General features: G+C 44.4%; 1 protein-coding gene across 1 annotated transcript in view; it reads right to left on the bottom strand.

Moving 5' to 3' along the window:
* Window positions 1–13,002, bottom strand: part of LANCL3 (LanC like family member 3) — a gene marked incomplete at both ends in the record, with an annotated part of 29,654 nt that extends 16,652 nt beyond the window's left edge. Inside the window, one exon of the mRNA XM_084288428.1 lies at window positions 12,463–13,002. Within this exon, the coding sequence (XP_084144554.1) occupies window positions 12,463–13,002 (540 nt within the window). The remainder of the gene's footprint in view (window positions 1–12,462) is intronic.
* Window positions 13,003–13,738: the final 736 nt, after the last annotated feature.

The following is a 13,738-nucleotide window of genomic DNA, read 5'->3' as shown; positions in this document are numbered from 1 at the left end:
CAATGAGGAGACAGGAGCTAGGTGGGATGTGTGCCCTAGCTGCTGTTCAGGACAGCAGCCCAACAGCCTCCTTTGGAGGATGGAGAGGAGAGGATGTAGTTACAGCAGGTGAGACTGAATGCACAATGCCACTACTGTGTGAGGGCAACTGGAAGCTGGTGCTTTAACACCATGGAGAAAAGACAGCACTGTAAATCTGTACTAGAGCTGCACGGACTGTCAGTGATGCAGTGGCTGATAAATTCTGTCAGGGCTGAAGTGCCCCTCAGTGCAGCACTTGGGGTTTGTATGCCTATCAAAAGATGCCCAGGAGAGTTTAAGCACATAAACTGGGTGCCTTGCACATTTAGGCACATCCAACCTTAGTCAGCAGCAGAGGAAAGTTCTGACTACAAAACTTTTGGGTCTTGGCATCCAGAGTGGGTTTTAGGCAATGGGAAGGCCCATAGAATCACAAGGAGCAAACCCATAATGCCTCTGTAGGGTGGTAAATCTGTGTGGGCAGTCCAAAATTTCACTGGCCTTCCTGATGCCCTACTGTGTTCACCTCTGTTAGGACTGGTTATGACTTTTCACTTGTACTAGTTGTTCATTCCTATGCAGAATAAATGCAAAGCAACATGATGTTGATTTACACAAAAGTGCTACGCAGTTTCATCCAGATGTACAAACGGAGATGCGACAGCCGTGCAGACAGTATGCCAACACAACCACTTCAACTGAGTACACGAGTAACTCAAGCCCTGTCATGTTCAGCTTACTTCAATCTCAGCTTCTTCCTAGCAGAGAGGATAAGTATTAGAGATAATTCTCCCCAGATACATGTACTTGTACTGCTAAAAATAAACCTTCTTTTAGCTCATTTTTTAAATCTCTTGAACTGTTTTCATACCTTCCTTCTTCCTGCATACAGTATTTGGCACTTCTGTCAGTTTAGGAGCCAAAGCAATTCTTATCCGGTAAGCTGCCTCTTCTGGATCATTAATGAAGATAATACATAAGGCTGGTTCCTACATCAGCCTTTTATTAGCATTTATGATTAGCTTTGCTTGTGGTCTTTCAGCCAACTCTAAATTTTCAATGTCCCCATCCAAGTCAGCATATATTAAGTTTTCAAGGATGATTATATTTGACACTGTATCAAAACCTTTATTCAAATGCAAACAGGGTATTGGCTACTGCTCTTTCATCAGCCACTAATTTTATAATTCTGTTATTTACAACAAGAGATCTTGTTTGTCTCACAAGACCTCTTTATTCTTCTGAGTCATGCTGCTTTACACGCATAGTCCAGTTATGTAGATATTTATGAGGCATGCAACATCTAGAAGTATGTCTAAATATTTGCTGTTGAGGAAAAACACTGCTACCTGCAAAATTAGTTAAATGAGTTAAATCACACAATAGGATAATTCACTGGCTAATTGAAGCATAAATGGATCGCTTCAAAGCAGCATCAGCGGTGCTTTCAAGCAAAGGTAATTCTAGAGAACTCCACGCTGGCCTCACGCCACTTTTACTTTCTGTGATGATCTGCAATTTGTGCCATGCCAGTAAGCCGCTGAGTAGAAGTATCAGCTGAAACTACAAGAAGAATGCTGACAATGTAATGGAGGAAAACCAGATGAAGGTGATCAAGTCCTCTGAGTCATCTGAATTTTGCCCTGCTCTCAGACCATAGGAGCTGACTGAGGTAGTAAAAGTCCTGGTGATCTCCGTGCTGGCTCCCAGATTTTCCCAGGCACATTGACAAGACAGCTCTGAAATAAAAGACAGTAGCCTAAGAGCTTCCAGTGGCATTTCCTGGCAATATGCCCACAAATCCAAATGCAATTCTGGCCATACATCAGATACAGCCAATTGCTTCTAATTCAGTACTGCTACACTTGAAGGGCAGAGTGAGGGTCATGGGATTACTCTGAGGAAGTGTGGAATACCATGCTCTTCAAAAACATAACTAAGCTGGGAAGTAACGAGACCACCATCTGCATTTTTCTCCTTGTTAAAAGGTTGCCATTTGATGCTGTAATAAAATTAGGAAATGCTACCAATTTTCCCTTTGTGCAACTTCTTCTCTGTTGTGACTGCACGTACTGCACACTCTGGGAGTACGACTCCGCTGTGCCACAAGACATGGATGTGGTTCAAACTTCACCAGGAAAAGAGTATGAGGATCAGCAGCCGTAAGGCAAACCATCCCACTGCCAACAAAAATTAACAAGCACTCCCTGCACTTAGCTGTTACCTTGCATTTGAAGATCTCAAAGTGCTGTGTAGTTAACTAATGGCAATCACTATTAACTCATGCCACAGGCTACATTGTGTGATCGCTGCCCTGGGAGCACTCAGTGCCACACTTCTCTGCCACCAGATTCACCGTTTTACATGATTATTCTCTGCAGCTCTATAGAGTAACTGTGTGACATGAGAGAGGACGGCCTGGGCAGCTATTTCTGCTCAATTACCTGGAAGAACTGATAATAATTTTGTCAACCTTAATATTTAGCTGCTGGCAGAAGAGTTTGTCTCTCCTTGATACAGCTGAGATTGACGAGGAGGGACGCAACTGGTATTAAAGGCTGCGTGGCAGCTTGTGGTGCTGAATGGCTCTTTTTGACCTTTTTGGACTTCACGCAGGATCTTCCCTGCTGACAGCTGCAGGGGATTGGACATGACTGAAGAAACTGCAAGGCTTTGCCCATTGAAGTCCATAGAGGAAGTCAGAGTAGGTGCAATAGTGATGAGAACCTGGTAGTGGGGAAAGAGGCAGGAATGACTGCAATTTGTACTTAAAATTGAATTTTTCTGCCCCTCAACAGTTGCTTTCCACATACTAGCTCAGGGATTATTTAGCCTAGAGAAGAGAAGGCTCAAAGGAGATCTTATCAATGGGTGTAAACACCTGAGGGGACGCAGTAGGGAAGGCAGAGCCAGGCTCTTCCCAGTGGTACCCAGTGGCAGAAAATTCTGCCAAAATACAAGAGAGAGCTTTTCTGCTGTGAGGGTGGTCAAACACAGGAACAGGTTGCCCAGAGACGCTGTGGAGTCTCCCATCTCTGGAGATCTTCAAAATCCAGCTGGACATGGCCCTAAGCAACCTGCTCTGAGCATGGGGTTGGACCAGAACATCTTCAGAGGCACCTTCCAGTCCTGGCCATGCTGTGACTCTACGCCTCTGAGCCAAATCCAAATATAAGTGAATACATGTCATTACACTGCTCAGCCACTTGTGGGGATTTTACCCCTCCAAAGATTTTCAGATTCAACTCTGAATTTGAACCATCTTACCTGTGTTGGTTTTTGTTAACATTTACCTCACAATATTGTTTACCAAAATAAGCTAACAGTTCTGTAGTTCTTAGAGAACAAAATCAAAATATGAATGCATTCCTACTATGACTCCATCTATATTTTGTCTTCTGGATTTGTAGAAGTACATAAGCATTATTCCCAGACATTTTTGCTGGCATTATCAAAAACGTGTATGTATGCAAACAGCAGCCTGGCATAAGCACGCTCATGATTGATTCAGCTCTGCAAGACCAAGACCAAACAAATCAATATTTACTTAAAGGGTCTGAAGAAGTTTGTTTTGCTGTTCTAGTGCAAAGAATTTTCACCAAGTACATATTTGACTATCTTATTTCTGATCACATTTAAACAGGTACGCGTGAAATGTGTATCTTGGGGGCCATTGCTATTATAAATGCAATTTTGACTAATCTATCTCTGGTTTAGCCTGAGAAAACTGAAACAACAAAGTGTAAAGTTAGCCTTTTCACAGCTGGCAAATAGAAATACCGAGAGATCCAAAGTCAGCTTTCCAAAGAAATGAAGAACCTAGAGAAAGTGCCAAGCTTAAAATACTATGAACATCTGCAGCAAGGGTGATGCTTCCAACCCAACTACAATATTATTTTACTACAAGATAATCTCTGCTTTTGTCAGAACACATTTCTGGTGAGCCAAAACACCTTTGGTGATGCTGGATGAAGCTATAAGAAACTTTTATCCAAATAAAAGGATAGATTTCCATCGACTCATGCTGCTGGTGAATCCAAGAATATACAAAACAGTCCTCACCAAAGACAAAAGATGCAAGATGATATGGCACTTTATATCTACATTAGCAACAAAAGCAAATCACGAGAGCAGAGTAAGTTTAAACTCCAGACACTTCTTCATATTTCATTTATTCCTTGATTTCTAATGTGGACTAAATAATGACTTAATATGGGTCTCTGATATATACTGTCAAAACTATACTTCTAGAAGGAAACCTCATCACTGCCTGATGTCCCCTGAATATGTGATGGTACTTCTAGTATTACAGCATTGAGTAACATATTTCCATTTTTGTTCAGAGAACAAAGGAAAAGAGATTATCTATTTGATATTAATGAAACGACCCCCCTGTAGTTGAAGAAACTTCTCACTTTGCTTATTACAGCACAACTTCTGTGTCTTGGTGATTCCCTGACTTTACTTGACCTCCTACCTGCTTCGCTTATTCAGTGGTCCTACTGAATACCCATCCACGTAGCAGCAACCTATTAAAAGTCTGCTGGATTATAGCAGGTCATGAGATGGATGTGAGTCAGTGTCATGCTGGTGCAAGATGCAAACACCTTACTGAGCTGTATAAATAGAAACACGACCTGGAAGAAACACAAAGTTAAATCTCTGCTCGGTTAGAAAGAGCTGTGCCAGAACTACATGTCCAGCTTCTGGCACTCTTCAGGAAAGGCTGGAGGGAGTCTGGCAGAGCACATGGGAATGACTAGAGGTGTAGAAAACATAATGCACGTGGGAAGATTAGGAGGAACGGGATGGTTTGTTTAGAGAAGAAAAGATTAAGGGCAGAAATTGAAGCACTCTTGAAATGTATGAAGGGCTGCTGTAAAGAGGAGCAGAATAAATTTTCCTTAGTATTTCTCAATGGAGAGGACAAGGAATATCAGGCTTGAATTACAGCAAGACTCAGATTAAGCTTTAGGCTAGACTTTCCAATAAGCAAGGTAACAAAATAGTGCCTCTGACAGCCAGGGCAGACTGCAGAACCTCCACCACTATCAGGTATTTGGAACAGGTTGGAGAGAGGCTGTCAGAAATGACACAGGCATAGGTAAACCTGCCTGGGGGCCAGGCGACAGCCTAAGCCACCCCTCAAGGTCCCCACCAGTTCTTTGGTTCTGTGTTATCACTGTCAGGACTGAGCAGACAAATTATGCAAAATTGCCATACAGAATCTGCAATACCCACCACATTCCAGTAAGTTATGCACTGACTCATCAGTGGAGAGCTGCTTAAAAGACTGTCTTACGCTGCTGCTAGCCCCAGGCACACACGTCAGGAAGAGCAGCTTCCACTTCCCTGACACTGAAATCTGAATTGAATGAGTACGCTCCCAACTCACCATCCCCAATTACATTACTAACAATTTATTATTCTACATGAAATAAAAAATAAATAAAAATGCACCAATGAGAGGACAGAAGTATTCTGTGAAGAAAAGAATTAGCCACACAAAATAACCAAATGCCTTGGACAACTGGGTGTCTCTATCTGGCATAATTCTTTTTTCCTGGGTCATTCAATGCTGATATCCATTCCATCTCACTCGTGCTACACCGGTCTTCTACAAGAGATATTAAGCCTTTAAAATGAAGAATTCAGGAATGCCAAACTGTGGCAAAAATAGATTTATGTTTCTGCTCTCACACATCAAAATACACCGATCTGAGAAACACGAAATGACTCAGCAACAGCTTGGACTGCTATTAAGATACTTCTGATCATGTTTGCCTGGAACGAAATACCTATTTCAATTATTTTGCCTTCCTACTCCTTGAAAAAAATTAAGCAGCTCACTATCACTTGAAAATAATCCTACAACGTAGATAAGGAATAATTGGTTTTGACCGTATTTAGCTGAGCTCTGCCATAACGGAGTGGACAGAAGGTTACACAACATCACACAGTGCTTAATCTCATTCTTGTCAATAGTCAAAGAACTGCATGACAGACACAAGACAGAGGCATCTTGACATAATGCCTGAGCAAAAATGGTGACCTGACTGCATATATTGAATTTTGATTAAAAAGAAAAGGGGGGGGGGGGGGGAGGGGATATTGAAGTTAGCTGACAAGACCCCAGTTTTTAACGAATGCCGTACGCGATGCTGTGCTAGGATGCTCCTGCAGCAGCAGAGCAGGCCCATGGGACTCAGATGTTTTAATTGCCTCCAGCTCCTTTATACATAGAGCTCCTCTGCTGCCTGGAGGCAAGGCTGAGGGTAGTGGCTTACTGGCTGAGCATCCACAACCACAGGACACCTGCTCTGCAATCTTTACATAGGCTGTCAATAGGGTGCTGGGTCCATTTTAAGACTGTCCAGCTGAATTAACGGAGAGAAATTAATTAACAGAAAGAAGAGGGTCTATCAACTTAGTGGAGGAAGGAGAGAAAGGGATGGTTTCTATACCTGAGCCCAGCTAGTTGTGGTGCACAGCTGTGCTGTGATTTATATACACACCTAATATTTTAACAACGTGTATTAAATGACTATCAAGAAATGCAAGGCTTAATTTTATCCCTTAATCTCAGTGCTGTAAAGTGCAGAGGATGATACTTCTTCATTGGTGTTGTCAGCCTTGAGCTCCTTTCTTCTCTCACTAGAAGCTCAGTCTTTCATTTTTCTATGTCTTTAGTCTTGTAAATAAGGTTTCCTAACAGAATTACTCTTCAGGTTACACAGTAATTTATGATACTATGTGCATGTAGTAAGAGAATTTAAGTGTTAGAAGCAAATAGAGGAATATCCATGAACATGTCCGTATTTGCTTCCAGGCATCAGGTAGTTATCTCAGTTATTCGTTACAGAAAGAAATTATGGTATAAGACATAATGTTGTGTTCTGAATTTGCAAGTGCTGAATTAGATGACAGCTATTTCTGTAAGTGTGTGTGCTTATGCAAAGAGAATGAAGTAACAGAAGAGTGACAAGCAAAAACCACGCAGACAAAAAAAGTATGTTTCCTCAACCTAATGCAGTGATTAGTCATTGACCCCCTCCATAATCCATTTTCTCCCTGTCCATACTCTTCCGTTGTATGCTTGTCTTCTAAATTGAGTACATTATCCATCAAAACCACAACAGTTTACCAGATAAACTGGTTTTGTTTGTTTGTTTGTTTGTTTTTTGTTTTGTTTTACTTTCAGATTTAAATCTCCCCTGCTCCAGGGCCCAAGCTATTTCTTGTTTTTTTATACCCCATTCATCTTTGAGTTCTACTCTTCTTCAGACTTCCGTTTTTACATTTTGCTAGTATTTTATCTCCTTTGCTTTTTAATATTTTTAATTGACTCTTTTTTCTCCTCTCCATTCAGTTTCTGTGAAATGTCATTTTTTCCCATGCCTCTACTGTTTCTCTGCCTTTCCATACTCCCCCCCTCACACGTTACCCACACACACTCCTTCTGCTGTGTCATTCAGTGCTGCCTGATACCTCACCCTTGCAATTAACTGTGTCTCCTGGTCTTCTGTCAGAAGAAAGGCAAAAAATCACTATTAGCCTCTGTCACAGAGAAAAACGTAAATGTCAAATATAGCTCTCTGTGGAAACACAATTACAATAGCATATATGACATAGACATAAAATACAACATAAAAAATTTTGAAAAATATCACGCAATGAGCATGAGAAACTTCTTGTAGACTGCTAGCAAACTGTCCATAACACACACTTTGCAGATCACCAGCTTCCACCCCAAGCCCTGTGCCTCTGCTGGCCCTGGTTTGCTGATTGAAATCCCTAGGTGGCTCTGGGTGCTTTGGGAGATTCAGCCACTGCATGCACTCAGCAGAATGGACACAGCACCTTTTCTAGAAAAACGCTCTCATTCTGATTGCTTTATTTCACTCCTCAGACCCCATTACTCACGCTAGGAGCACATCAGAGGCAGCTCTGCAGAGGGCAGAGACACCGTGCACTCAATACCTCCGCTTCCTGCAGGCCAAGGAGAGGTGCTGACAGACTCCAAGGGGTGACCTGAAAGCACTCCATGGCGATGATGAGCGTGATGACTGAACTGTCAAGGCTTAGAAGTTAACTTTGAAATTTAAACTTTGTTAATTTTGAAATTTAAAGGAGTTTGAAGGAAGATGGCAAAGTAAGGATCTATTTTGGATATAAGAAACTCCTCTGGATATGTGTTGGTTTTTTTTATTAAACACAAATATTGTAATGTCAGTATTACAGCTTGGGTTGCTATTTCAGCAAAAAAGATGATGCTACACTGGGAAGCAATTTTCCAACAGCACAAAAAAGTGCAGAGATATCTGACACTGCCTTTGTACAAAATTATTTTTAGCAGACAATGGCAGATTACTACCTCTCTTTAGCCATAAGCTTTTGAAATCCGTATTTCTGCAACAGAACATAAAATGTATGTGCACTGTCAAACCTGCATCAATCAAATCTCCTGTCCTGGCAGGATCCCCACCAAAACCTCTTTACTACAGCACTATTTACCGGCAGTTAAACAACGTGCTTGAAATTCAACATTTTAAAACCTAAATTTTCTGCTTTACCTCTACAATTGGATATTCGTCTCCCACCATGTTGAGCTGATTTCTGGTGGCCATTATCGAGGTGCCCCAATCTCTGGATTTGAAGGCTGCTTAAAATAAAGATTTGTGTTGCCTTGCTGAAGAGAAACGGAGTGGTTCTGAAATGTAGACCCAAACCATTTCAGAATGCTTTCTAAAAGAATTCAAGTTTTAAATAATTCCTTTTGTTTCACTTTTTACTTTAGAAAACTCCCATTTTCAACTGCCGGTTGAAATTCATCAATTTAAGCAAATTAATGCAAAATCTGTCCAGTGAGGCTTGGGAAAGCATGGACAGAAAAATGTACATTTTTAAGAAGCTGGCTAGGATCAAAAGCTTTTTTTAAAAAAATCTTTACTGGTATCTCATTTAAATCCTCTGTGGCAAAATCTGACATCCTGGCTGTGTAGTGGCCTGTGTAAAATGAAATAATGAAATCAGTAGAGCTCCAGCTAGCATCACAGTGTTTAACGTTACAAACACCACATTTCAGATAAACAGGCAAATTCTTCCATAGATGACTTTAATGGGTATAGAAAGGGAATAAAATCTCACCTCAAAGGACAACCCTTCCATTTCAGGCATGGGCCGGATAAAAAGCCCAACATAGGTACCTTGAACTCGGGGTGCACCTCTTCAGTGGGTATTTTGCAGATCCCCCCTTTGTAAGACCAATCCATCGAGTGTCTTTCATAAACAACATGTTCAGCATGAATAATCTTACATTGCACTTTAAAAAGTCCTAAAGGAACATGTTCTAGGCAGGATTCAGGAAGCTCCTTCCTCTCATAATTTCTCTCTTTCTAATAGAGAAGTAACATACAATAGCGTTGAAACGCTAGGTAGAAGGAAGACGCTGAGGAACAAGTAATGGCATCCAGAGACATCTGAGGATATGAATGAAAAATATGAGGATATGAATGAAAAATAATTTTCATTCTCCCCCAGAAATACACTTGCTGGACCGGTCAGTTCCCAGGCACTGCATGTCATAGCATTTCATTTGTCTGAAAAAGAACCTGAGGCACCTCTCTGCTACAGAGATAGAAAGGTTATCCACACATGGTGGGTAAACTCTTATGATGCTCACGATGTCTTTCAAAACTGCTGCTCCTGCTTCTCGACTGAAACCACACCATCAGGCGGTGATGCAGTTTTGCCTCCTCAGTGGTATGTAGTGCTGTTGGTCACTGCCTTTGTTGCTGCAACACAGTTAGTGAACGTCAGTCAGGCCCATCGGTCCAGCCAGTTACTGAAAGAAACCCTGAGCTGTGCTAAAAGGCCGTAACATCCTAGCAGATGGTGATGCAAGAAGCCGCTTGAACTTCTGTACCTTCTCCTCCGTCATCTGACAGTGACATTGCCGGAGGCACTGCAACTGCTGAGGCACACCATGCTCCATCGGCCATGAAATGGGACAGAAACATCGCTGAGAAACCATGAGGAGAGGATAAAATACTGTCTGAACAGGGGGGCAAGACCACCATTTTAATGGTCTCTTACTGCTGTTTGCACAAGCAAACATAGACCGAGTGAGCTGAATTGAAAGAAGAACTGACGGATTTCCCAAAGAATACATAATGAAGCAACACTAGAAACATCGGAAAAAGAGGCACCTGGCGAAGACAGAGCAGAAACAAAATTTCCCCTTAACAGTGAAAACACAGGGGCTAAGGACTGCTCAAGTACATGCACCTTATCTATGCCTAGCTTGTACAAATGATATGTTGTTTCTGTAGGAACAACATTTCACCTCTCTCTCTCTGCAAAGTACTGATTACAACATAATAGAGATTAAAGAAAGGATGAAAACAACCATCCTTCCTAACGCACGGTGTCTTCTGCATCAAGAAGGTCAGTTCCTCTTAATTCTTGCCTGAGTAATCCTTACTCATGCAAAATCTCACAATTAATTCATTGGGGAAAAATGCTGTATTAGCCTAGAAGTCTGAAAACCAGCAGAATGCAAATGCCTTCTTCACGGGAGGGCAATGTTATTCAACTGACAGCTCCTTTCAGGACAGTCGGTCAACTTTCTTAAGAATATGTGAAGCCTTAAAACACTGAAACAGTTTAGCAAGGACCAAAACATCACAGCACAGCAGCTGAGCTAAATTAGTATTGACTGAAATAAAGCAGTCCCCTTCCTGCCCTGCCCGGAAAAGATAAAAACCAAACCCACAACAGTAATTGTAAAATTTGCTCAAAAAGCCTTTCTTCAAGGGCAATCGATTTCTCATATGTAGGTTACAATTTGACTTATTCAGAGGAATAAATACCCATATGGGCAGCAATGGCCAAATTTCAATGTGAATGGATTTCACTTTGTGTTAGAAATATTTGCGCAGCAGCATCAGAAGAAGAACGTGGGCCACAAGAAAACATGCTGCAATGAGCCATGTGAGACTGTGCACAATCAAATTACAGGAGGTAGCATTTTCCAGCAGTTAGAATCACAAGGCGTCACTTCTATTCTGGGATGTACCTGGCCTTCTGTTTGACCTTGGATTAAAAAAAAAAAAAAAAAAAAAGCATGCACTCTCTCTGGGCATCCCTCTCCTCATTTGTTAAAAGATGCAGGATCCGGTTTGGCAATGCACTAATTAAAATAACCCTGTATTAGGAAGGGCATTTTTATCAGCGCACCCAAATTTTGCTAAAGCACGGGTACACGGGCTACTGATCATTATCATCTTGCTCACTTAAGGAGCACAGTATTTTATTTAAAAGTAAAAAATTAAACTTTTATTAATACTTAACAGTTTAAAACATTTTGATTTATTTCTTTCACTGAACATTTAAAATTACAGTGTGGTGACAGAATAAATAATACTACGGAAGGATGTTTAAGTAACTGATTAAAACATCCGCAAGGGGACACAGACTACGTCTTACTGCAACCATGGCAAAATAGAGCCCTTATGGTTGTCCTTAACTCACCTGCCAGAGGGATTCCACCATATGTGCACACCTGTGGGGAAATTTAACTCTTTCCAGCTGCAAAGTATAATTTTTCAGCAAGCAAGCAAAGAGGGAGAGCTTTTCCCCTTCTTTGCTTTACCCGCTAGAAGGCTTCAGGAGGTTGCACCTGCTCTCCCAAGTGCAAGGACTGTTCAGCGATTGCTCTCAAGGGTGCAAAACAAAGAAAAGGGGGAAATAAATGAAGCAGTGGGGTCCAGGGTGCGACCGCATAGAGCTGGTATGTCACAGTAACAACAGATATATAGGATATAGGTACCGGGACACGGTCCCCCAGTGCAAGCTGAGCTACAAAGGTGGCTTATACCTCTGTGAGGAGCCATCATCCCCTCAGACCGGTCCTGCCGCACCTACAAAACTTTCATCGAAAACGGTGTTGGAATGAAAAGTTTGGATATGTTGATGGATAACACAACCATTTCTACGTTTACGGTTCTTTGGACAGAATCTGCTTGGCATGCTATGTTAATTGCTCAGTGCCGTAATGATTTCTGTTCAAGGTAACCAAAAAATTCAACCAACTGAGCTTTCTTCATGCCTCCTCGGTCCTCCATTGAATGGATTTCCTCGGGCTCAGGCTGCGATGACCGGCACTGGATGGAGCAGGCGCTGCTTCTCCTGGCAGCATGTATTTACTCCTAGCAGCGGCTCGCTCTCCCGGGAGGAAGCAGAGCCAGCAGCACACGAACTCGCCAACCGGGGACTGACGGAGCACAGACCGGACCTAACGCGGGGCGAGGGACCCAAAACGACGAATACCGCGCAGACACCGCGCTAACCACCGCCCCGGCAGCCTGCAGCCCCGCTGCTCTCAATGATGACCCCAGCCCCGGTGCTGTTAACCCCAATGCTCGCTCCCCGGGCCCTTACCTCCATGCCCAGCCGCTGCTTCAGCACCAGGGCGGCGCACAGGTACCCGGCGCGGCCGACGAAGAGCTCGTCGGAGCCGCACTCGAGGAAGGAGAGCGGGGCGCACACCTCGCTCAGCTCCCGAAACTTGCCCAGCGGCCGGGCGAAGTCGGGCAGCCCCAGGGCTCGGTAGACCAGCGCGGCCACCGCGTAGACACCGGCGCCGCCCAGCAAGAAGGCGGCGCGGGTATCGGCCTCGCCGCCGCCCCGCTCCTGGGCGCGCAGGCAGGCGTCCACCAGGCGGCGAGCCGCCCGCAGGTAGGCGTCCCGCGACGGGGCGAAGAGCGGGCACTGCGCGACGTGGTACAGCATGTAGGCCACGCCGGCCACCCCGCCGTACAGCCCGCCCTGGCAGCTCCCGAGGGGGGGCAGCTCCCGAAGGATGCGCTCGATGGTGGCGGTCACCAGCGGCACGGCCGCCTCCGCATCCGGCCCCGCCGCCCCCGCCGCCGCCCCCTGGTAGTCATCGAAGCGGTTGGCGAAGCAGCGCTGGCTCGCCATGCCCCGGCTCTGCACAGCGGGCGGGGAGGCGGCGGGCGGGGAGGCGGCGGCGCGGCAGGGAGGAGCGAGGGAGGCGGCGAGGGGCCGCCGGGGCGGGCGGGACGCGGCCGCCGTCAGGGGCGCTGGGGAGGCATCGCCCGCGGGGCCCCTGCCCGCGGTCCTTCGGGGGGCAACCCCCCGGGATGAGGGGACTGGGCGCTGGGTGGATTGCTGGTTAACACAAGCAAGCGAACAAAGCCACCACCAGCAAAGGAAAAGCTCGAGGCGGGCGCTCAGGGCCACTCCTGTGTGAGGCGAATACACGGTTGTCACGTCTTCCCCTGGGTATGTGAGCTGGTGCAAGCAGGAGTGAATTTATCGTCAAAAATCCGTGACTTCTGGTCAGCTGGCAGCTTCAGTGATTCAGGGCCTCCCCATAGATGCTGGAAAAAGCATCTTGCCAGAGGCTCCAGCCAGGGCTGGCACAGCTTTTAGCAAGACCAAAACCACAGTCCTCTAGACGCCAGAATATTTTCCTAGAGCTGTGGCTCCATAGCTCCTTTGCACATAACACCTTTCTTCCAGTTCCCCGTACACAACAGCAGAACAAATAACGTGGCTTAGCTCAAAGAATCCCGTTGCCTCTGGTAGGCTTTGGGTTAAGACACATAGCAGAATCACAGAATCTTCTAGGTTGGAAGAGACCTCCAGGATCATCTAGTCCAACCTCTAACCTAACACTAACAAGTCCTCCACT

This window comes from Netta rufina (genome assembly GCF_964035555.1).
Source record: "Netta rufina genome assembly, chromosome: 1".
Lineage (NCBI taxonomy): Eukaryota > Metazoa > Chordata > Aves > Anseriformes > Anatidae > Netta > Netta rufina.
Note: the sequence above shows the minus strand (reverse complement) of the source record. Positions and strands in the feature narration are given on the sequence as shown.